The 22,865-nt window shown below is 35.9% G+C and overlaps 1 protein-coding gene across 1 annotated transcript in view; it reads left to right on the forward strand.

Moving 5' to 3' along the window:
- The first annotated feature begins 9,116 nt into the window (after positions 1-9,116).
- The window catches only part of EYS (eyes shut homolog), a 702,981-nt gene continuing 689,232 nt past the window's right edge, over positions 9,117-22,865 (forward strand). The window contains exons 1-2 of the mRNA XM_059842660.1: positions 9,117-9,870; positions 12,009-12,122. Of these exons, the coding sequence (XP_059698643.1) occupies positions 9,117-9,870; positions 12,009-12,122 (868 nt within the window). The remainder of the gene's footprint in view (positions 9,871-12,008; positions 12,123-22,865) is intronic.

Here is a 22,865-nt window from a genome sequence, read left to right on the forward strand (position 1 = left end):
CAGGTTGGATGGGGCTTTGAGCAACCTGGTCAAGTGCAAGGTGTCTCTGCCCATGGCAGGAAGGTTGGAACTAGATGATCCTTAAGATGCCTTCCAATCAAAAGTGTTCTTTGATTCTATGCCATCTAGGAGTCTCCAAGAATTATCTTATTCTTCCTTTCTATCTAGCCTCAACCAAAGTTGGACACTAGACTGTAATAGTCAAGACAGCCTTGAATAATATGGCTTCTTAAGCATGAAAAAGTCAAGTTAATACTTTCTCTAACAGAGTATTGAATGGAATTCACTTAACCTAAATTATCTGGAGTTGATGAAAGTTAATTTTCCTTTCAAGATTTGTGCTAGTTTTCAGGGAGATTGGTTAAATTCCATTGCTCTAATTAAGGATTATTTATTTTGAATACAATAGAATTTAACTCTTTGAATATATTAGGAAACTAGTTCTCTTTTAATTCACATTCAGCTCACAGATTTTCCTACGTTTTCAAGCAGTATGGAGAGATAAGAGAGGACTTTAAAAGTGAAGCTGTGAAGCTACCTGATACCACTAAATTATATTCATGCTATTCATTTAGGGGTTTTCCTGCTGACTAGCCTTACACATATGGATAAACCATCCATACTCACTGGGGTGTAGCAGGTACATTCTTCAAGTGTTTCTTTCAGGATTGTTCTATTTGAAGATTCACTTGTTTTGAGATTGCTGCCTTAAGTAAACTAAAGCATGCTAAGTGGTGGTAATTTTCAGTTAGAATCAGAAGCATATTTTTGATTGTAATGAAAAGTTTACTGTAAATTCACGTCTGAAATACCTTCTGTGGGAACTCAAAAACCTCAAAGAAATGGAAAAAAAGGGATAATCCAGTTTAAACATATTGCTTTTATAGATAACAAGAAAATAGAGTAAACTTTTGTCATCCATTTCGAATCCTTTTGCAGTTTTACTTTGCCCATCATAATTTTCATGCATTCTCCTTGAAAATCCTGTTTTTACTTTAAAGACAAGTGTACATGCTTTACTGGCATGACTAAATACTTTCAAAGTTTAAAAACCAAATGAAAGGCAGCATGATGATGGACATGAGAAATGTGTATCCTGTTCTAAGTCTATCTGTTTTCACTTCATTCTTTATACAACACTAGTCAGACAAACTGCTTGAAGGAATTTAACTGAAGTAAATACTCCATACATGTTTCAATGAATGTCAATGCTCTTTATCATAATCCTTGATGGTCACTTCCAGGACCTTGTTCTGTGATTGGGCTATAACTAATAAGGGCTCAAGGTTTCTTGTCCATGGTTGTGGACCTTGTGTTGTCAAATGCAGCAGTGTTAAAGGATAAAATAAGTTTAAAACCACTTCTGCCTTCTCTTTTTTAATACAGCTGCAGTGCAATAAACTAAATATGACCTATTTAAATTAGTACATAGATTAAGAAAAATTAGAAAATAATTTCACCACAGGAACACAGTATTTTCCTTAACAATTTCCATTGTTAATATTTCTAGCTTTTTTTTTTTTTTTTTTTTTTAATCCCCAGGCACCGTAAGCATCATGAATGAATACAACAAAGCTGTGAAATTCAGCAGAGTGATCAGTGGGACGAGAGAGAGTGTAATTTTGAGTAGCATGGGATATTGGTTTTTTCTTCTCTATTTTGTACTACAACCACAATCTTCACTGAGTGTCAATATGATCTAGTATGACACTCTATCACAACCGAACTATAAGTTCATCATTAGAATGTCTGTTGGTTATGGAGGGTCTATTGGAATTTCTATTAGTGCTGTCTTTTTTGAGATTTTTTTGTTGATTTTGATGCTATTAATTGCTCATGGAATAATTTTCCCCTCTAGTGTTTGCATATGAATCTCTTTTCACATTCAGTCTGTAAGGTTCTGTGATGCTTTTATTTAGTTTATTTACAGGAAATTTCAGGTCTGCTTCTTGCTTTCCTTCCCACCCTCTCAGATATCCTTTTTATCTATTTTCAAGCCCTGACCAATGGTACACAATTTTAAAATTTATTTTCAAGGCAGTATCCTTATATAATTTCTGTTTTTCCCATGAGCACTTAATAGCATTGCCCAGTTTTAAGCATTCTTTTAACAAATTGACTCATCAATTGTTTCTCTTTTAGAAACTGAGGACAACTGTAGACCTTTTTCCAATTTAATTCTTTCTGCAGGCATTTTGAATTCAAGTACATGATGGCCACTGCTAAAGAGACACACTTAGCTAGAATCATGTCAAAAGTTGCTTTGCCTTTTTATGTCTTCCAACCTACTGCTCCATGAAACAGTAATAGATTCAACACAGGAACTTAATCTTTATTTAAACTGTGTCATGCTATTTGTCTAATGTACATCGTAGCTGCAATCTCCCATTACAGATAATTTTCTTTACTCACTCTTTGACCTCTGCAGGTCACATCCATGGTCACATAGGGGCTTCATCATGGTCTTAGAAAGAAAACTACAATAAAGAAAATAGGTTAAAAGAATGTGTATTTATGGATTTATTTATGGGAAGCCGTGCCACTTGAAACACTTTTTCTAGGATCTGTTTTTCTTCTATAACTTCTTCAACTGCCCTTTTGGCAGATTTTTAGTCCTTGTACTGTTTTGCTGGGCATGCAAAACTGTGAGTGAAGTAAATAAGAGCCATGTGGGGTATAACAGGCATAGAGGACTGGTTTTGAGTGGTAGGGTTCTTGTGAAATCATGTCACCATCTACCTTCTGCTCCTCACAGATGTTTCCTGAAGTCTCTAGGTGGGGAAACCCATCTGGGCAAAGCTGTCATCAAGCTGGAGGAGCTCCTGGCCCTTTTCAGGCATACCTAAGGAGGGCACTGGTAGCTGATAGAGGCTGGAGGCAGGTAGGAGCAGAGACATTATGACGTGGGTGTACAGACATCCTCCAAGACTTCAGCCAAGGTCAACTTAATGTCCTAGGACTGTAGAAACAAGTGTCACAAATACTAAGCATGGGCAGCAGAAAAGGTTGTGTGCAATACTACATCAAAAACTCCTCTGTGTATCCTGGAGGAACTGGGACAGACTCCAGACACTTGAGAGTGGGCACAAAGATTGCTTGTGTATGTGCTGTTTCCGTGATAATTTTTCTCACTATCAGAACTGCTAAACAGAATTCTAGGCTGGCTGGTAAGCTGGTTTTGACAGGATTGGAGTTTATTTTCTTCATAGGAGTCAGTTTGGAGCTGAGCTTTTGATTTGTGTTGAAAACTGTATTGATAACACAGTCATGTTTTAGATATTGTCAAACAGTGCCTATACAGAGCCAAGGTCTTTTCTGCTCCTCACCTCACAATGAGGAGTCTGAGTGTACACAAGGAGTTGGGAGGGATCTCAACTAGGACAGCTGACCCCAAGTGACCAAAGGGACATTCCATACCATTCCATACACAATGTAGGGTGTTGTGCTCAGCAGATAAAGCTGAGGGAAGAAGGACAACAGGGGACATTTTTAGTGTTATAGCCTTAGTCTTCCCAAGTCACTGCTACATGTGATGGTGCACTGCTCTCCTGGGGATGGCTGGACGCCTGCTTGCCCATCAGGTGTGAATTCCTTGTTTTGCTTTGCTTGTATGCACAGTTTTTGCTTTACGTATTACACTGTTTTTATTGCAACTCACAAGTTTTCTCATTTTTCCCTTCTGACTCTCTCCCCCAACACAATAGGGGGAAATAAGCATGCAGCTGTGTTGGGCTTAGTTGTCAAGGTTAAACCATGGCAGCTAACAGTACACTAGAGTAAAGTAAAATTCCCTGGTTTAATACTGTTATGCCTATCATTAAAGACTAGCTACCAGAAACCCTGATAAGCAAGTTCAATACTATCTGCGTCACTGCTCTGTCTATATTTACAGTACAACTATAAGGAAGAAATAAGGGTTGTGTATTTTGAGGTCTAGGCAAATTCACTGTCTAGCATGCTCAATATTGCTTAAACAAATGCCATATGTTTTAAATGTTGTCTAGTAAACAAGGAATCATTTGTAAATAATTAGGATTGGCAAAAATAATTCAGAATTTACTAATATTTATTAATTTTGTGATGAAAAACAAAAAGGCACAAAGGACTGCTTGGTATATCATTTAGAATATTAGCACATATTGCAAACTCAGAGAGTGGAATTAAAATTTTGCAGTCGTTGTAATTTATGGCTTTTCCTGTATTATATATACCTACTACATCATGCTTAAATTTGGTGTTTTTAAATACAAATCAGAAATAAAGTGAACCAAATATCACAGTCCCAAGGAGCAGCAAACATGGGCTGCCATACAAGGGTGGAGTGTTGGAAGGAGAGAGGGACTGTGACAACAGTGACAAGAGGCACCATCCCATAGCATCCATATGGGAAAGAGAGTGTCTGGGGATGATGCTCAGAGGCAGCCAACAGTCCAGTGGTACCCAGACACATAAACAGCAAGGAGACAGGTGCTCGAGAGAGTAAATCAAATTAGGACAGGGTCAAGGCCCAAGTAATCAAGGTATAAGGGCAAGTACCTGCTCACTTGCAGCATAGCCCAAATGAGTATCAAGGATCAGAACTTGACCTTAAATGCAGCACCTGAGGAAGGTAGGGGGCACCCACAAATCACCCCCCATCCCCCTAACAGAGCCATTTAAGTTACTTCACATCCCTTTGATCCAAGGTTGAAGCCCATCCTACCAAAGCTGCTCAAGCACAGAAAGGAATTTAACAAATGGGTCACGCAACATGTGGGAAGGTGGAAAGAAGAGGTTCATTCTTCACCAAAACATGGTGGCATGATGTTACTGAACATTTCCTGGTTTATTCTCTTTTTTGACAGATTTCCTGAGAAGTTGTTAAAGTCAAATATCATCTGTGGGTGTTTCTCCAATCTCACTTATAATACACTGTATTTTTTGTTATTGGTATGTAATACCAGTTATTAATAGAAAGGACACATAATCCTTAAAATGCTAGACCGGAATGCAGATCATTTGGGATTAATTTTTGTTGAAGTTTTGCAAAAGATCTACCTGCTTTATTCTCCTCTAGTGCAAAATAGAGCAATGTGCTGCTTTTCACCCAGCCTTATATAAGTTTAAGAGTCTGATTTTCTTCAAGTATCTCTGTGTCCATACAAATCCCAGTCTTGAAATTTTCTTAGTCTTCATCAGTTACATAGAGCCAGCTGGGCTTATAAATAGGAAGATTTTATCCTTGCCAAAAGCAGATGTAAGGTATGGCAGTTGTCATAATCCCTTTCAAATTTCATCTAATGACATCATTTTATCTCATGAGATGACCAGCATTTTTCAGTTATTTCATTCCTTTGCTAATTTTCTATATTTTAATTGTATTTCATACAGAGCTTTTTTCTTTTTATACTCTTCACTCACTCACATAATTTTGTTTCCTTCATGATTTTATTGCTAAATAAACAATCTCTAAGTATTTATTTCCTATATTCCCTCAGGTTTTCTTCATTGCTTTTACAAGATGTTTTTGTTTTTTCAATTTCGTTTATTTTTATTTTGTTTATTATTGTTAGCTATAGGGCTCCCTTAATATTTTTTTATTAAAATAATTTTTTAAAAGTTTTTTATGCATGAAGGCTAATAATGATTTTGTGAAGAATAAAAACTGTTAAAATACTTCCAACCACTTATTTTTAAATAGTTCAGATTTATCCTATATAAATATTATAATGAATCACATTTTCATTACCATTAAAAATGAAATTTGTGTATGACACCAGAATGATGCATAATTACATGAATGAAGGATAAAATGTAAGTGGGCAAGAACTGTTCTGCATTAGACATGAAATAGCTTTCTTTTTGAAGTGTCTAAAAGGAAAAAAAAACCTTTTGTAAAGGCTTTTTTTAGTAACACCTGAGAAAATCTCATTATGAAATAGGTATGAAGAGATGGGCTGCTGAATGTAAGATTTATAAATCTATGCTATAATATAGACCATAGACTTCTATTCCTGATAACAGTAACAGATGTAATAGCAGTTATAATGAACATAATAGTTCAAGACTGCTACCTTAAAAGAAAAAAAGTGCTAAATGACCCAAACTACACATTTGATACCCCATTATGTAATGGTTTCTTTGAACATCATGAGATTATGAAGATAACAGAATGGTCTCAAAATAGAAATATGAGTATTCAGCAGCAAGAACAGTAGTTTTTTTGCAGATGTGTGTCCTTTCTTTCTTTCTTTCTCTCTATGGGGAGTTAATTCCCACGGGTGAAAATGCAGAGGCAAAGAGAGGAAAACAGTATTAACATACTTGCCTAGCTTTGGCACTATGTGACTAGAGAACTGAAACTCTTTGAAGGCAAAATTTGGATCCAGTAACTTTATTAAAATGTAACATATTCTGGGAGAAGGGTTAAAATACAGTTTGTACCCTTTCTGAGTTTAATATTCTTAACTCAAAGTCTCCTGTTATTACTATTAGTTTGTTATAGTCCATGCTTTTCTGGTACCTTAAACAGTGCTGGCCACTCTGCTGCACGAAGGTCATTGGGACAGGTTCACATGTTCAGCATATCACTAATAGGACATAGCTACATTTTAGATATTTTCATCCCAATTTAGATAGAAATAGGAGAGCCTGAATATGACCCTTTAATGTTATCCTATAATTGCTGTCTTATCATTAAGTTTTTTTAAATTTCTTCAACTAAAAGTTTCCACAAATAGTATCTTTTCTTTGTCCTTTGAAAGTTCTTTGATCTTTCAGCCTAGTCCAGAGTATGGACCAAAATACCCTTGAAGAACTTTGGGGAAAATGAGGACATTTAAGGAAATTGTACTGTTGCATCATAATCCACATGCCCTTTTGTAATAAACCAGTTTAGTGTCTTGACTCTGGGTAGATTCCAGGAACCCACCAAAACTGTTCCATCACTTCCCTCCACAGTGGACAGAGGAGAGAAAATATAATGAAGAGTTTGTGACTTGAGATAAGGACAGAGTGATCACTTACTAGACACAGGCATGGGCACAACATTTGAATTAGAGATATTAATTGAATTTATTACTAAAAAAATCAGAGCAGAATAATGAGAAGATAAATTACACAGGAAGAAAGGGAGTGATGATTATGGTCAGTTCACCACAAGTTGATTCTGCTGCTGCTCCAGAAGAGGAGTTCTTCCTCTGCTCCAGCATGGGGAGCTTCCCAAGGAAGACAGTTCCCCAGAAACTTCTCTAATGTGAGTCCATCCAACAGGTAACAGTTCTCTACAAACTGCTGCAGTGAGGGACACTTTTCCATGAGGTGGAGTCCTTCAGGAATAGGCTGCTGCAGCATGAGTTCCTCCCAGGTTCTCAAGTTCTACCAGGCAACCTGCTCCAGCATGGGCTTCTCCTTCCACTAGTTTGCAGATCACTGAAAGGATCCTGCTCCATCATGGATGTCCTGCATATCCTACAAGTTCACAGCCTCCTTTCAGGCATCTACCTGCTTCAACGTGGGTCTCTTTCAAGGGCTGCTCTGTGTCCCCATGGCCATCCATGGGCTGCAGGGGCACAGCTGCCTCACCAGGGGCTGCAGGGGAATCTCAGCTCTGGCACCTGGAGCACCCCCTGCCCCTTCCTCTGCACTGATCTTGGAGTCTGCAGAGCTGTTCCTCTCACATATTCACACTCTGCTGTTCTCTGGCTGCAGTTGCAAAAGCAAAATAACTTATTCTTAAAACTTTTATCTCATTGGTCTTACCACCATTTTTGTGATTGGCCCAGCATTGGCCAGTGTCAAGTCCATCTTGGCGCTGGCTGGCATTGGCTCTGCTGGACATTGAGAAAGCCACCCATCTAACTCTACCACTACCAAAACCACAGCCTTGCAAACCCAATGAAACTACATGTGGGTAGGTGTAGAAAAATATACATCTACATTATTTTACACACACTGTGTAAAATGAAAGCAATGGGAACAAATTTCAAACTATAAATGCTATTGTTTATTTACATTGAATGGCTTCCCTTCTCAGATAAATTTTCTTTAGAATAACTTTCTCATTTGTAAATATTAGTTTAGTGGCCACTATCATAAAGGGGAATATAAATATTTGAGAGCGTCAGATAAGGATACTGAAGGGAAAAAAGACTAAAAGAGAGAAAAAGCTTTGTATTTAGGACAAATTAAGGTATTACTAATGAAAAGCTATTGAAAATTTCTAAGGTATTTAACATAATATTGGGTTTTCATCATTTTCATTATGACTCCAGCCAAAAGCTTCATAATCTTATTTTGCTTTTCTTTCTGTAATCACACTCATCTCGATGCAATAAAATTTGCTAGATATATTCAAGGGACAGAAAAGGCTAGTCTATAAATTATATAGTCCTGGAGGACTCTGTAATCTGTCGTCTTTGACTGTAATACATAAAAGTCTCAAGCATATGATTAAGGGCATTTGCTCTTCAAATATATTCTTTGAAAAGTAAGGATTTAATGAAGGTTTTTGTTAAATGTATAAGAAAAGAAAAGAGTTGAGTAGTGATTGCATGTTTTCTTTAAAAAGCAAAAATTCTCAGACCTACATCTTTGGAATATCTACTTTTATAATAAACTGTTAAATGATTGTCAGAAAAATATTAATGGTAAAAGTTTATGATTAGATCTTAGATGTTCTTGTTTAGTTCCTCGTTTTGCCTCAGATTCCATATCTTAATTTTATTACCATTAATTTTTTTCATCAGAGGGAGGAAACATGAAAAGTACACCTTCAATCTCTTGTGCACACAAGTACACAAGAGATTGAAGGTAAATAAATATCAAATTTTTAGCAAGAATAAAAATAGGAAAAAATTGACTTTTTTTGCAGTGTTGGAGTTCTGATTGGTTCATTTGACTTATTCCAATTTCCCATTACTAATTAGATGTTGCGCTTGATTTGTTGTACCTTTTCTGTTATGTAACGTGGTTTTAATAGTCAACTGTATTTGGTGTGAAAACAGAAATATTTTCCTCTGTTTGAATTCCTAGGGTGTCATGGAAAATACATGTGAACCTTAAGGAACAAGTGTTCTGAAGTTATCTTCAGTAATGAAGCATATTTGAAAGGAAAGTTCCATTGGTCAGGTGAAACGATGACTACGAAATCAGCATTTTACATGGTAGTGTGCTTTCTTCAACTTTGCACTGTCAGTGGGCAGGTAATATGTGAGAGACAAATGATTACTGAATGGAGAACAGAACCAAAACCTACTGTAATAAAATGGACACCGAGGGAAAATGTCTGTTCAGACTTTTACACTGAATGCTGGAATATGAATAAAAGTATTACTGGTGAAATCTCTGAAGAACACAACCTCAGTATCCCTCAGATATGCCCTTTACAGCTTCAATTAGGGGATAGTCTCTTCATCTCCTCTGAGCCGTCCTTTCAGTCATATGGAATGAATCTGGTAAATGTCTCCAAGGAAGAATTTATTAACTGCCCTAAAGCTGATTTTCTTCAAGAGCAGTTGATTTTTGTTTGCCAGATAAGAGGACTGCACCAAGTGGACCCTAACTGGCTTGGTGTTGGAACTCACTACTTTGCAGAACTTCACAAGAGAGGTCCGCTGTTGTGCAACATGGGCCTTCGTCTGAATGTTACTGTGAAGCAGCAGCTTTGCCAGCAGTCTCTGGGTGCACCCCTATGCTCTGGGCATGGAAGATGTCTAAGCCACCTTTGGGAGAAAACATATAATTGCCATTGTTTCTCACAGTACTCGGGAACGTTCTGCCAGAAGTTTGATGTATGCTCCACCAAACCTTGCCACAACAATGCCTCCTGCACTGAGAAATCAGAACTTTCTGGAGATTCTTACGAATGCCTATGTCCTCCAAAATTCTCAGGTATTGCTTTTCTACTCTAGGGATAAACATTATATAGATCATACACTTTCCTTAACAGATGATAAAACAATAAGGACAACACTAGCAAGACTTTTGTATCATTTGATTGCCCGTGGCTGCTACCATACCCTCAGGGTCTCTTTTACATTGTGTCCCTTATGGGAGACTGTGCAGGCATTTGAAGACAGTTTGTACTTGCAGACAGTCATAAATACATTGTAGGGAAAAACAGAATAAGTTCTTATCATGCTTCTTTCCTGCTTAAGCATGAGACATAAATAAATGCTTCTTGACTGACAGAAGTAACTGGCTTACTTTTTTTGTTCTGCAGTTCAGGTTCTGAGACCAAATAACACTCATTTGGAGTAAGGTCCCCTGAAAATAGCTGGTTAACCAAACTGGTGGAAAAGAGTGATTTTGTTGAAATTAATAATGATTTCATTCAATCATTCAGAACTCCCCTCCATTTTCATTTAAAGAGCTTTCAGATTACATTAGTGAATTTTTTTAAATCAAAATTCAGTTTAACTGAAAGGTCAAACCTTAACTTAGAAGAACAAGCAAAATAAAATACTTAGTACTTTCTTCCAGATTGTTCTGTCCCCTAAAGTTGTTTTCAAAGGCAATTTGCTAAACATGCTGTTATTATCAAATAAAATATGTCACAAATAAAAAAAAAATAATAATCCTCCTATGAAATCTTGTAACACTTACCCAAAACTGATCATATAAACTGAATTTGGGTTTGGATTACAGAGAATACAACATAACTGGCTAAGCTCTTATCTAACCATTACCTTTATTTCATGGAGGAAAAAAAAATGGGTTAAGGAAATTAAGGGGATGTTGTTCCTGCATTAAGACCAATAGCAATTGGGTATGTTTTAGAAAGTATCAGAAATATTCATTCTCATCAAAAAAGAATTGTTGTAGCTCTTTTTGTACTTGTGGAGCAGAATTCTTGAAATGTTCCTCTATGGGACTGAATTTCTATGATCTCACAAGAGGGATATTATGCTATGAAGCACAGCTGATGGCTTAGGAATGAGTGAGGTTCATAGAATACACTCCATAGAAATGAAGCTTATGTTGCATAAAGATTGCTGTAATTTATTTTTAATTGCTTTTCAAAGTGCATAATAATTTGGTTACTAATGTATTTGCCAATGAAAGATTATGCAGGTATGAATAAGTCAATGTTGTGAGAAATTTTTTTTTTATAATTATGAACAGTGTAATAAGATAGTGGGAAACATTGATGGTATGCAGTATGCTTTATATTTCCTTTATCATTACTGAAGGCTGTGTAAAATGCTGTGAAAATAACAGTACTAAAAGTGTCTGGTACTAATTGAACTCAAATTAATGAAAAAATTTGCAAGAAATTCAGTTAAAAGCAATCATCATGCTTAATCCTATCAACAAGAAATGCTTAAAACATTTTTTTAATCCTTTATGGGAAAGTTGTGGGTAATGCCATCAGCTGACAATACTGGTCTCATAAATATGCAAACAAGAAGAATTAGGAGACTAAATCACCATATATTATGGGCAGGGTTACACAAGAGTAAGGGAGGGAGGAAAAAGAGCCTCCCATAACATAAAGTCTATTAGAAATTTGAACTCTTTCTGAAGTATGAATAATGTCATGGTAATAATTCAAGAGGCAAGCATAATTAAATGGTATTTAGACCTGTGTGCTATAATAGCATAAACAGCTTATAACTGGAATTGTAATTTCCAGAAAGCTGCATGTTAAAAGAATTCTCACACTTCCTCTCCACATAAGAACATCTTTTGTTCTCAGTGCAGAAAGAAACTGTAAGATAAATTCATGCTAAAAAGAAATAAATACTACAGTTCTAGTAGTACTTCTGCATTTTAAGGTATATGTGAATTTGTAGCTATCTGTTAGATGAAGTTAAGCACAGTATGTGAGCACAAAATGACATTAATATCTTCCTGACTTGCCTTAGAAATTCAGTAAGTTTGGTGCAAACTAATGAACAATGTTGGCACAAGCACCTTCCTATCCATTTGCCTGTCTATATTGTAGCTATAAATTTGACATTTATAAAATGTTCACCAAACTCCCTAAATATTTACTAAATAATGATCCTATTATTCCTTTGACACAGGTAAAAATTGCTCAGAAATAGTTGGACAATGCGAGTCATCCCCATGTTTCAATGGTAACTGCATCAATGTTACTCCAAACACTTTTCTTTGTGAGTGTAACAAGGGCTTTACAGGTAGGAAACACCTTTTTTCCTGTCTTACAATAATAATTTTATCTGTTATAGTAATCTATGAACTTTTGCCTTATTAAAACAGTTATTTTTTATGATTATTGCACAGATTGCCATATCCTTAGATTTTCTAAAAACAGTCTTTGTAAAATATAGAAATCAGACTTCCAAATTACTCATGACCTGAAGTAAAACCATATAAATTATAAAAGCTTCTCATAATCAGATGCCATCCACAAGTATCTTTCTTCTATTGGCAGTATAACAGAGGAAGACTTAATCACTGACTCCCTGGTTCTCAAATATGGAGTTATCAAGAATCAGAACTCTTCCTGGATGGATGAATTAGAATACATTTGTATTCCTAATTTCAATATCCTCTTGTAGATGCACTAGAAATATAAGATGGAAATAATCTAACGAGTCAATAATGTAATGCTTTTGGGGGTGCAACTTGATAAAAAGAAAGAATATAATAGGTTTATTTATTTTATATAGGAAAAATCAGATGTTTTCATAAGAAAAGCTGAATGAAAAAATGTATCTAAAACCATCCTCTTGTAAACACTTTTTTGAAGGATTAGGATAGCAGTGAAAAACTATTTATTCTTGTGTTTCACAACAGAAGTTCACTGTATGGATGTGAAAAAAGTAGTAGCACTCAGAAAAACATTCTTGAAGAAGAAGCTAAGTATAAAGCTAGCTCTTGAATATCCAAAGACAGTACCATTTTCAAAATGTCTCTTTCCTGAAAGCATTACTTATCTTGTCAATTACAGAATATAAATAAATCATTAAATTGAAATGAAGAGTTTAAAAAAACCCCAAAAACATAGTGAAGTTAGAGGAATCAAAGAGCCAGTCTTTATTTTCATAGTGAAAGACTGAATACCCTTGTCGATATTTTAATTAGGTCTGTATTGAAATATATTTTAAAAAAATGGGATAGACCTGCTGAATTCTAAATTCCTAGTAAATCTCTTTGCTATTCTCCCTTCCCTTTCTTTTGCTAAAGAAGCATCATGGTCAGCATAATTCTGTGAAAACTGAAAAAAAAAAACCCTCACTCTTAAAAAAAAAAAAATCCATTAATAAAGTTTTCTAGAACTGGTTTTCCACCCCCTCATGGTCCATATCTTTTTAGAACACTTACCTTTGTGGTTTCACACAAATTGTGTAGGCACATCACTTTTGAAATTTTCCCTATGAAAATCTTTTTTAATCCTTGCAATTTTGACATAGTGAGGGATGGGAGAAATGAGACAGGAGAAACAACTTTCCAGATGCAGTAAATACATATCCATAATGACATGGAAATGGTTTAATATTCTGAACTACTGGAGGGCAAGATAGACTGCAATTTACTCTTCAACAGCTGGTAAGGATTGAGAAAGAAAAAAGAAGACTATGAGTGTAACTAGCTGCCTTTTTATTGTCCACTTATCTAAAAGAAAATGGGGAATCTTTTCTTGTTTCTAAGAATAAGTATCTTAGGAGGAGAAGGATTTTAACAATTTTTTCTGGTTCTGTAGTATAACAGGAATGATTGACTAACACACAGTATAATTTTACAATTATTTACTAACCAAATGTGGTGGTTTAAGTCTACATGTCTTTCTATGGTCCTGCGTAAAGGTGTTTGCTAGCACAAAGGCAATTTGAAGAATAGCTACCTAAAAGAATACTACTATGTGAAAAAGATATTTTTCTAGGAAAATAAACATTTTCCTATTGTTGTTCCATTGCAGCTGTATTGTAGTCTCAGCCCAGGTGTGTTGTGTAATTACCAATCTTGTAATTTGAATGCTATTTTAATTGTGTGAAGTTGGCAGAAAATTCAAAACATTCTTCTGTCTTGATATTGAACTTGCACACAGAAAACAAAACAAACAAACAATACTGTGCACATTATGTTTAAGACTTTGTTAACTTTTCCTGTCTTTTTTCTAAAATGAGTCAAGACACTAACTAGTTCACATGATCTAAATGAAAATATGTGTTACTCTATATTGATGGGAAGTAAATAAAATTATAATAAAGTAAAAAGTCTCTGAAAGAATTTATCCAAAATAAGTAAAGGTTGCTGGGTCCAAGAGCATAACAATGTTCACAAGGATAGAATGGGTCTATTAGACAAGCAAAGTAAATTCTCAGTTCAATTATATATTTTTCTTTTTTATTAACTGAGTCATTCATTCACTGAGCTCTCAAAATTCTCTTTACTCTACTGAAGGACGATTTTTAGCATAGCAGGAAACAGCTTACATTAAGTTTGTCAGTATTCTTATGACTGAATACTCCAATTCATACCAGAATTTGCACCCTTACAATTATTAAGAAGCATTTAGAGGAAGGGAATATGGTTAAAACAAAGACAGGGTGGGTGCAGAGAGGAAGGAAGGAAAAACAGGCCGGTAGTGTGTAAGAAGTTGCTGCATAGTACTCTTGTCTGACTGAGACCTGCACTGAATCACTGTAGTGATTCAGATTCCTTTTATTAAATATTTTCTTTGCTCTCTTTCCATATAATCTCACTCTCTCCTCATCTATGTGTTCCAAGATTCCAATGCCAGAACTGGAGAGAAAAAAGTGCTGAATTTGGTGTCTGCAATTTGAGTTAGACCACTGGTGGTAGTGGTCTTAATAACTTTGGTGCCAGCATTTGGAATAAATGAGGGTCTCAGCATCAGCAAGCTGAAGGGAAAGCACAGATTGCAGGAGTGTGTGTCTGAAGAGAGTCAATTTTGTGCCAGCAAAAGGCATCAGACTCTGGGTGATGGTGGCTCACATGCCTAGTGCCAATTGAGCAGGTGACCACAGCATCAGCAAATGAAGAGGGGAGCAAGGGGGCCAGGGCCTGCTTGCACTGGCAAGAGCCACTTGGAAGATAAAATGTTTATATTTACCTCTAAGCTGGTCTCTGAGTGTGTGTGCAGATGTGCATGTGCACATGTGTGGGTGTGCATGTGCAATTTATTAGCACCCTTCAAGCAGGACTGTTGAGTAGGAGGCACAGGATCTGAGCATCAATATGAGATGAGCTGAGGTCCCACACTGCTGTTGAAAGGGTTCATAAAAATGTTGGTCTTTGGGAAACAGAGGATAAGGGGCTGTGTGTTGAATGGATTCACAAATGTGTCGGTCCTTTTGAAACAAAGGGTAAGGGGCTGTGTATCTTTACTAGCAAACTTCTATCCTTATCAGTCAGAGAAAAAGGCTAAAATTCGGCTGTTTGTACATATGTTTTATGTGAGTTCTGGGTGGATGCTGGTAAAGGCAATGCCTTATCTGTGGGTAGTCTATGTAGCTGGCTGCATTAGTGTCCTCTGCATGTGTGCATCTCTGGCATCCATGTTCAACTTGGCTGCTGGCTGAGCCTGCAAGCAGGAAAGCAGCAGCTCCAGACATTGGATGGATGGGACCCCCAGATCTTTGGATTCACTGAGCTGGGATTTAGCAGCTGGGAAGGAGGTTCTCCAGGCTCCAGAGTCCACCAGAGCAAGTGTCTATATAGAGAGGATGTCCCAACAATTTTGATGGATGTTACTGTTCTGTTCTGAAGATGTATAGAAAATTAATGGGACTCATTCATAACCAACAGGAAAAAACATCTTAGCTACCTCTGTAATGGTACTGCTCAGTAGGCTTACCCTAGATAACATTTAGTGGATTAAGAGAAGTAGTTTTCCATTTGAATATGTTTTGTTGAATCTGTGTGGGGTTTTTCTCCTTAGGTGGGAAGATGGGACTGATTATAAAACAACCCTTTGTAGAGCACTTGAGATTGAGTTTTTTTCACACATTCCTGTAAGAGGGACCTAAATTTCCTGCCTTCCCCAATGGTCCAACTGACCTCTTTGCAGACTATAATGAGTTCCCTCCTCGCTTGAGCGACCAGACATACTATGAGAATGAAGTGGTTTTGCTTGGAGCCACTATGCTAGAGCTTCCATCACCAAGGTGCTTTAGTTTAAAAGGGTCTGTTATAGAATTGTTTGCACAATAACTGTTTTAATGGCTGTTTTAACAGTTAAATTCATCTAGTACTAACGCTCATTGCCCAAATTAATACCCAAAGGATTCTTAATAGTTCCCTTAAAAACATTATGTAAAACGCTTTTCTACTATCTATGTTTTACTTTGGTATTATGCTCAGCTTTCCAGTGCACCTCTTGGTCAAATCCATCCATCTCCCTCAATAGGAGGGCACAACAATTGCACCAAGTCATCCACATTTTGTGGTATTCATTGAGAGGTGTTTCATTCACACTGGAAGTTTCTCACCTATCAATCAAAGGGTTATCTTAGTCTACTTGTATATGTTTTCACTTCAGCGCTAGATAATTCTACCACTAGTATTTGCTCTTCCAGACATGATGCAGATTAATTCATCTTAGCTAGTTACAAAGGTATACCTGAAAGGATTTTGTCAAAACTGCACCAATGATGTGAATTATGTTGTCTGACCTAAGTGGTTTAAAGTTTTCTCAACTGTACTCTTGTGGCATGATTTCATTACACACTTCCATAGTCTATATTTGAAAACTTCATGCTAAGGTTGATAACCTTTCCATTTTTCATAATATTTTTCCCTTTTATTAATAGATTTACATTGAATTATAAGTAATTGTCATATTTATTGAGTATATAAACTCAACAATGTAATGAGTGAATATCTCATAGCACTTTAAAACTGATGAGTATAATTACTCTGGGTAAACACCAGGTATGCATGAGTCTTGTAACTTACTTTTCTGCATATGAATAAGTTTATGAAATATTCTTTTTCAAGGAAGGAATTTTTTCACAGCAAGATTATTAATATCATAACTTGCAATGAAATTATAAGTGGATAAATTTTTGGGTATTATTTCTATTAAATTAATTTTATTTTTTAAAATCAATTATTGTGCTATTTTAGTATGGAGAAGCAATATAATTCTTGCAGAATCTTAACTACATTAAATCATTAGAGTAATCACACTATATAGATTAAATGGATGAAGTAACAGCACCTCCAATATATTAAGTGGAGTTCTTATATTCTAACCCATGAGAGATATATGAATATCAGATTGTATTATTAGGCTGCAAATCAGACTGATAATCTATCCCATCTCCTTGAAGACAGAAAGTCTCGGTAGTTTTTGGATATCTGTCCTTCCCTGGAGATGTTCACAAGTTATTCTTAAATTTCTATTACATTTTTTTTATAGTTCTTCAACAAAAACAAAGTAATGCTTATGCATGATCTTGCAAAAGACAGTGAGAAAAGATGTATTATATTTACAGATGCTATTAGCTAAGAAATACTGATAATACTGAACACAGAAGTAGAAATAACCTGCAGAAGATATTAAAGTGACTGAAACTCTGAGGTATGAACGTCTATGGCAGTGACATACCCAAATAATTTCATCCCCGTGAGTTTCCAGTTTTTCTACACACTCCTTCTGGCAGCTAAAAAAGCGCAAACATTTTTCCACTTGATTAGTTATCTGCTAGTATTATGCTTATTTGAAACACAGAACATAGCAAGTGTAACTAGTTTTAAGAAAGAAAAAAAAAAACAACTCCTTGCTGTTGGAGTTGTAGTTCTTCTTACACATTTCTGATGGTTCATGATTGAAAGAGCTATTCATCCTCTAATGAAATAATGACATCTAATAACATTTGCTAGAAGACACTTGGGACACCATACTGAGCAACTCAAGGCTGTGAAGTAAAATAAAATCCTGATGTGCGTTTCCTGTTCACAGGATGCCAAATGTCTTAGTCTTACTTAAGTAGGGATGGCAAGACTTTATCATGGTGTTCTTAGGCCCTAAATGAGCAAAAGTCAGCCTTTTCAAAGATACTATTCCATCATCATTAACACACACTTTGAGCAGAATGGCTAAGCCTGTAAACCCATATCATGATCTGCCATGCAAAAAGTTGTCAGAAATATTGAGTTTGAGCTTGCAAGACTCTGCAGATTCGTCTCATTTAGCACAAGTCTGTTTCTTAGCTAGATACCCCAAAAAGTTAAATGTGACACTGATGTTATAAAAGGTGGCAACATCTAACTTGTTTTATAGACTTTGGGTCTGTGATATAAATTCAGTAGGTAGTTGAGCTATATCAGCTGAAGGAAGAGTAGGAGAGGAAAGAAAGTAGGGAAGGAGGGAGAAAAAGGAGATGAGGGAAGGGGAAGGGAAGGAAAGGAAAGGAAAAGGGAAGGAAAGGGAAGGGAAGGGAAAAGGAAAGGGAAAGGGAAAGGGAAAGGGAAAGGGAAAGGAAAAGGAAAAGGAAAAGGAAAAAAGGAAAAGGAAAAGGAAAAGGAAAAGGAAAAGGAAAAGGAAAAGGAAAAGGAAAAGGAAAAGGAAAAGGAAAAGGAAAAGGAAAAGGAAAAGGAAAAAAGGAAAAGGAAAAGGAAAAGGAAAAAAGGAAAAGGAAAAGGAAAAAAGGAAAAGGAAAAGGAAAAGGAAAAGGAAAAGGAAAAGGAAAAGGAAAAAAGGAAAAGGAAAAGGAAAAGGAAAAGGAAAAGGAAAAGGAAAAAAGGAAAAGGAAAAGGAAAAGGAAAAGGAAAAGGAAAAGGAAAAGGAAAAGGAAAAGGAAAAGGAAAAGGAAGAAAATGAGAACGGTTGGGAAGATTAGGCAATGTCTGAGGCCTCACTATAGCATCAAAACTGATTGCAAGCTAATGATACCCATCTGTTTTTCAGATCATTAGATTGTTCATTTTGTCATCCTGTAAAAAGACCAGTATCCAAGATTGTATAATGAAGTACCATTTGCAATCCTCGATATTGCTGGGAAGAAGTTCTATTTCTAAAAAACCCACAGTTCCAGTCAGACAAAACGCTGAAGAATCTCAGCCCAAATATCAACTGGTGATGACTACAGTATCATAGTTTCATTAATTATGACTTTGCAGAGCTATACATCTGAACAGTCAATATCCCATCTTTAAATTTAATTTGCAAATTACTCCATAGCAAATGCAATCAAGTATGCAAAAGGTCTATATTTTATGAAAGAAATTAAATAGATTAAGTATAACTAATAAGGTCAGGCCCATTTACTCTTTTATACTTTAAATACTCCAAAAATCTCATGTTGTTTTTCTTGTGTCTTCTTTTTCATTCTGATAATTCAGGCATCTTTTTCTTTTCTAACTTAGAAATAAATCAGGTATGCTGAAAGAATTATTTCACTTGACATTGATGACGTGTTTAGGACAAAATACATCTTTAAATTATATTTTGGCATAAGCGATTTAAAATAGTTTTATTCCTGTGAATTAAAAGAGGTGCTTGTTGATAAAGGCTTCACTATGTAAAATATTACTGTGAGTCCTCAAAAGCATGAATTGGAAAGATGTGGTTAATATCTTAACACTCTTTATGACTATACAATTGACAGTTATACAAAGGTTTTCTGGAAAACAGACCTTCCTGAAGAAACTTTACATTGTGTTTACCCTAAATTTAGACTTTGGAAAATAACAGGACCTGTGAAGTGCTAAAATACATAGCAGTATGTAAAAAGACCCCAAAACTGATGGTTATTTCAGATATAGGTATAATTAAATAATTTTTTTATTAGTGTTCCTCATCTGATCAGAATCAGATTCCATGTATGATAGAAAACAGGAAATCAACATTATAAAACATTTTAAAGCAAGAAGAGTGGGAATTACAGTGCATCAGGTGATGCAAGTACAGCTTTTAGTGCAGATGAATACAAAAAGCTGTCCAAAGGAGGGCCGTGAGGATGGTAAGGAGCCTTGAGAGGAAGCCGTATGAGGAGGGGTTGATGTCACTCAGTCTGTCCAGCCTGGAGAAGAGGAGACTGAGGGGAGACCTTTTTGCAGTCTACAATTTCCTCATGAGTAGAAGAGGAGCAGCAGGTATCTCTTCTCTCTCATGTCCAGTGACAGGCCTTAAGGAAGTGACCTGAACCTGAGTCAGAGGAGGTTTAGGTTGGATATCAAGAAAAGGCCCTTCACCCAAATATTGGGCATCGGAACAGGCTCCCTAGAGACATGGTCACAGCACCAAGCCTGACAAGAGATCAAGGGCTGTCTTTTGCAGGGCCAGGAATTGAACTCAGTGATCCAGATGGGTCCAACTCAGCTTATTCTATGATTATATTATTCTAAGAGTCTCATTTGATCAGGAAGGAAAGGAAACATCATCTTTACGAAGAGTTTTCATATGCTGAAGAGGCTGTTACTTGATACCACTATTATTTTAGAGGATGCAAAATAAAAAAAAAAAATAGTAAGAGGATAAGATATTCAAAAGTAATCTAGACTCCATCCCCTTTTTTTCAGGATGCTTAGCCATATTTATCATCATATAGAGTGCCTAGTTCAAGCTGCAGTTCCAGCCAGGTCCCACCCACCACTACAGGTCATGGCTAAGCCTGCAGCAGAGGTAGGGGCACCTGGGGTGAAATGTACTTGAGAAAGGGCAAAATGCTGCACACATATAGAGGAATAAAGTCAAGAAAAGTGGGAAACCTTTAAAGACCAGTAAAGGAAGGGGGAAGAGGTGCTGCAGGCGCCACAGCAGATATTCCCTTGCAGTTGGTGGTGAAAGCTGTTGTGGAGAAGGTATTTCCCTGCAGGGTGTGTAGCAGTCTGGAATGAAGTGAGTTCTAAGAAAGGGAAGAGCACTCCGAATGGCACTGAGTACAGGTGTATTAATATTTTTAGTATATCAAGAAAAGACAATGACAGATGGAAAAACCTTAGATGCTAACTTTTTTTTTTTTTGAAGAAGGTAAAATTACCTACATTATTTTGACTCTACTTATATAAAATATTATGTATGTTTTAAACAGGCATTGGAAATGGGTAATGAGACCAATGAGCCAGAAAAGCTTCAGACCAAATACTAAATAAAATTCTCCTTAAGGACAATAGGACAACATTTAGATACGTTTTTGGATACCAGTGATCAATCTGCATATGCAGTTCTGAAGCACAACACCTGCAGAATCAATTATTTTGTATGTCGTCTTGTATGTACTCTAAAGACACTTCCAGATATGCTGTAAGATATGGACAGCTCCATGAGCTTGTTACACTATTTTATATCATTAATTGGCCAGTTGTGAGCATCACACTGCAGTCAGATGTGCTTATTTGTTTTCAAAACCTCTGCTTTGAACTATTCAGTACCCCTCCCAAAGTCTTCTGCTTATTCAATTTTACATACCTGTCTAGTCTGCAATAGATTGCAATGAAAAGCACTGATGTTTAAAAGCTTATCACTGCATATGTACCACTTTCTCAACAGATTATATTTAGCATCTGAGTCACTATTGAAATTTTTGGTATGTTTTCAACAGTGGGTTTTTTTCAGATTTTAGCTAAATCATAATATGAAGTCAGTGGAGACTTTAATTTTGATCTTGCTTGATTTGCTCTAGAATTGTGTATTTCTCCACTAACAACAAAGATATCACAGTAAGCAAGATAGTAATTTGCATGTTTCAGCTAAATGCCTAAAATATGATGGAGAAACTCTGAAAGTTTCATTTCATTAGCATATAAAAGGGGATTAATCAAATGATGTAAATAAATAGGGAAATAGGGAATGAGAAAATGTGTAGACATAGATTCTAGCTAATTGTTAATTTTAGTTTATTGCTTCAACATCTGCTAGGTGCTTCACGAAAGGGAATATCACCAATAGTATTTATTAATGAAGTAGACAGTTCTGTAAAAGATTCTTTTGGGAAAGAATGCTGCTTTTCATATAACTTTAAAACACACCAGTGTAATAATCTTTATTTAATAATCCATATGTATATATATGAAATATGACAAGCAGTAGGAAGCAACTAGAGTATTTCCATGTGGCCAGAAGCACACATGTATTTTCTTTTCTTAATAAACCTTTGCAGATACATTATCCAGACCGTTTCACGTAACTCTAATCAGTGTAGAACTCAAAGCATTTAAAGCCAGGATTTAATAATAATTTTTTTATATAATTTCAGAAGATAGGGTGAGACCACAAAAGAGGATATAGAGGAGGAATGGCAAAGCGAGAAAAAAGAGGGAAAAGAGATTTGTTTCTATAAAACTGAGTTAAGTGTTTGTGATACTTCACAGAAGATAGGCTCAGAAGGTAGTATCAGCCAATAAACTGAATAGAAATGAGGATTTAGAGAAAGACATTTAAAATTTCATTATTAATATTCAAAGTGAAAAAAAAAGAACCTGAAAACAAAAGAAGAGATAAAGTAATGAAAAATACGAAGAATGGAAGGGGTTGAAATAAAACCAAAAACATTCTTTGCAAACAGGCAAAAGTGAATGTTCTTAATACTGCTTATGGCTGGGAATCTAGGGTAGTCAATGAGGCTGATGAATGAAAGCTGCTGAAATATGGCATTCTTTGTTGACCATAAACCACAGCAAATACCACGCACAAAAGAGCTCTACCTCAGCACAATGCTGGGCCTGAAATGGGAGACATGCCAAAGGCTCCATTAAGTCCATAAAATATATCACTATTCATTTTTATGGAAGTGATTGGATAGTGGGGTGATGGATGAATAGACAGGTAGGTAGATAATACAACAGACATTGCTCATGGTTTAATGGTCGTTATTCATATTTAGCAATCAGAATTGTATTGGTGAAGACAAAGCATACATTGCAATATATTGGGTTAATATTGATGAAAAAATAGAGATGTAATATTTCTCTTTTGGTTCTGCCTGCACTGCCATTTCACTTACAGA

Source organism: Haemorhous mexicanus, chromosome 3 (assembly GCF_027477595.1).
Source record: "Haemorhous mexicanus isolate bHaeMex1 chromosome 3, bHaeMex1.pri, whole genome shotgun sequence".
NCBI classification, from domain to species: domain Eukaryota; kingdom Metazoa; phylum Chordata; class Aves; order Passeriformes; family Fringillidae; genus Haemorhous; species Haemorhous mexicanus.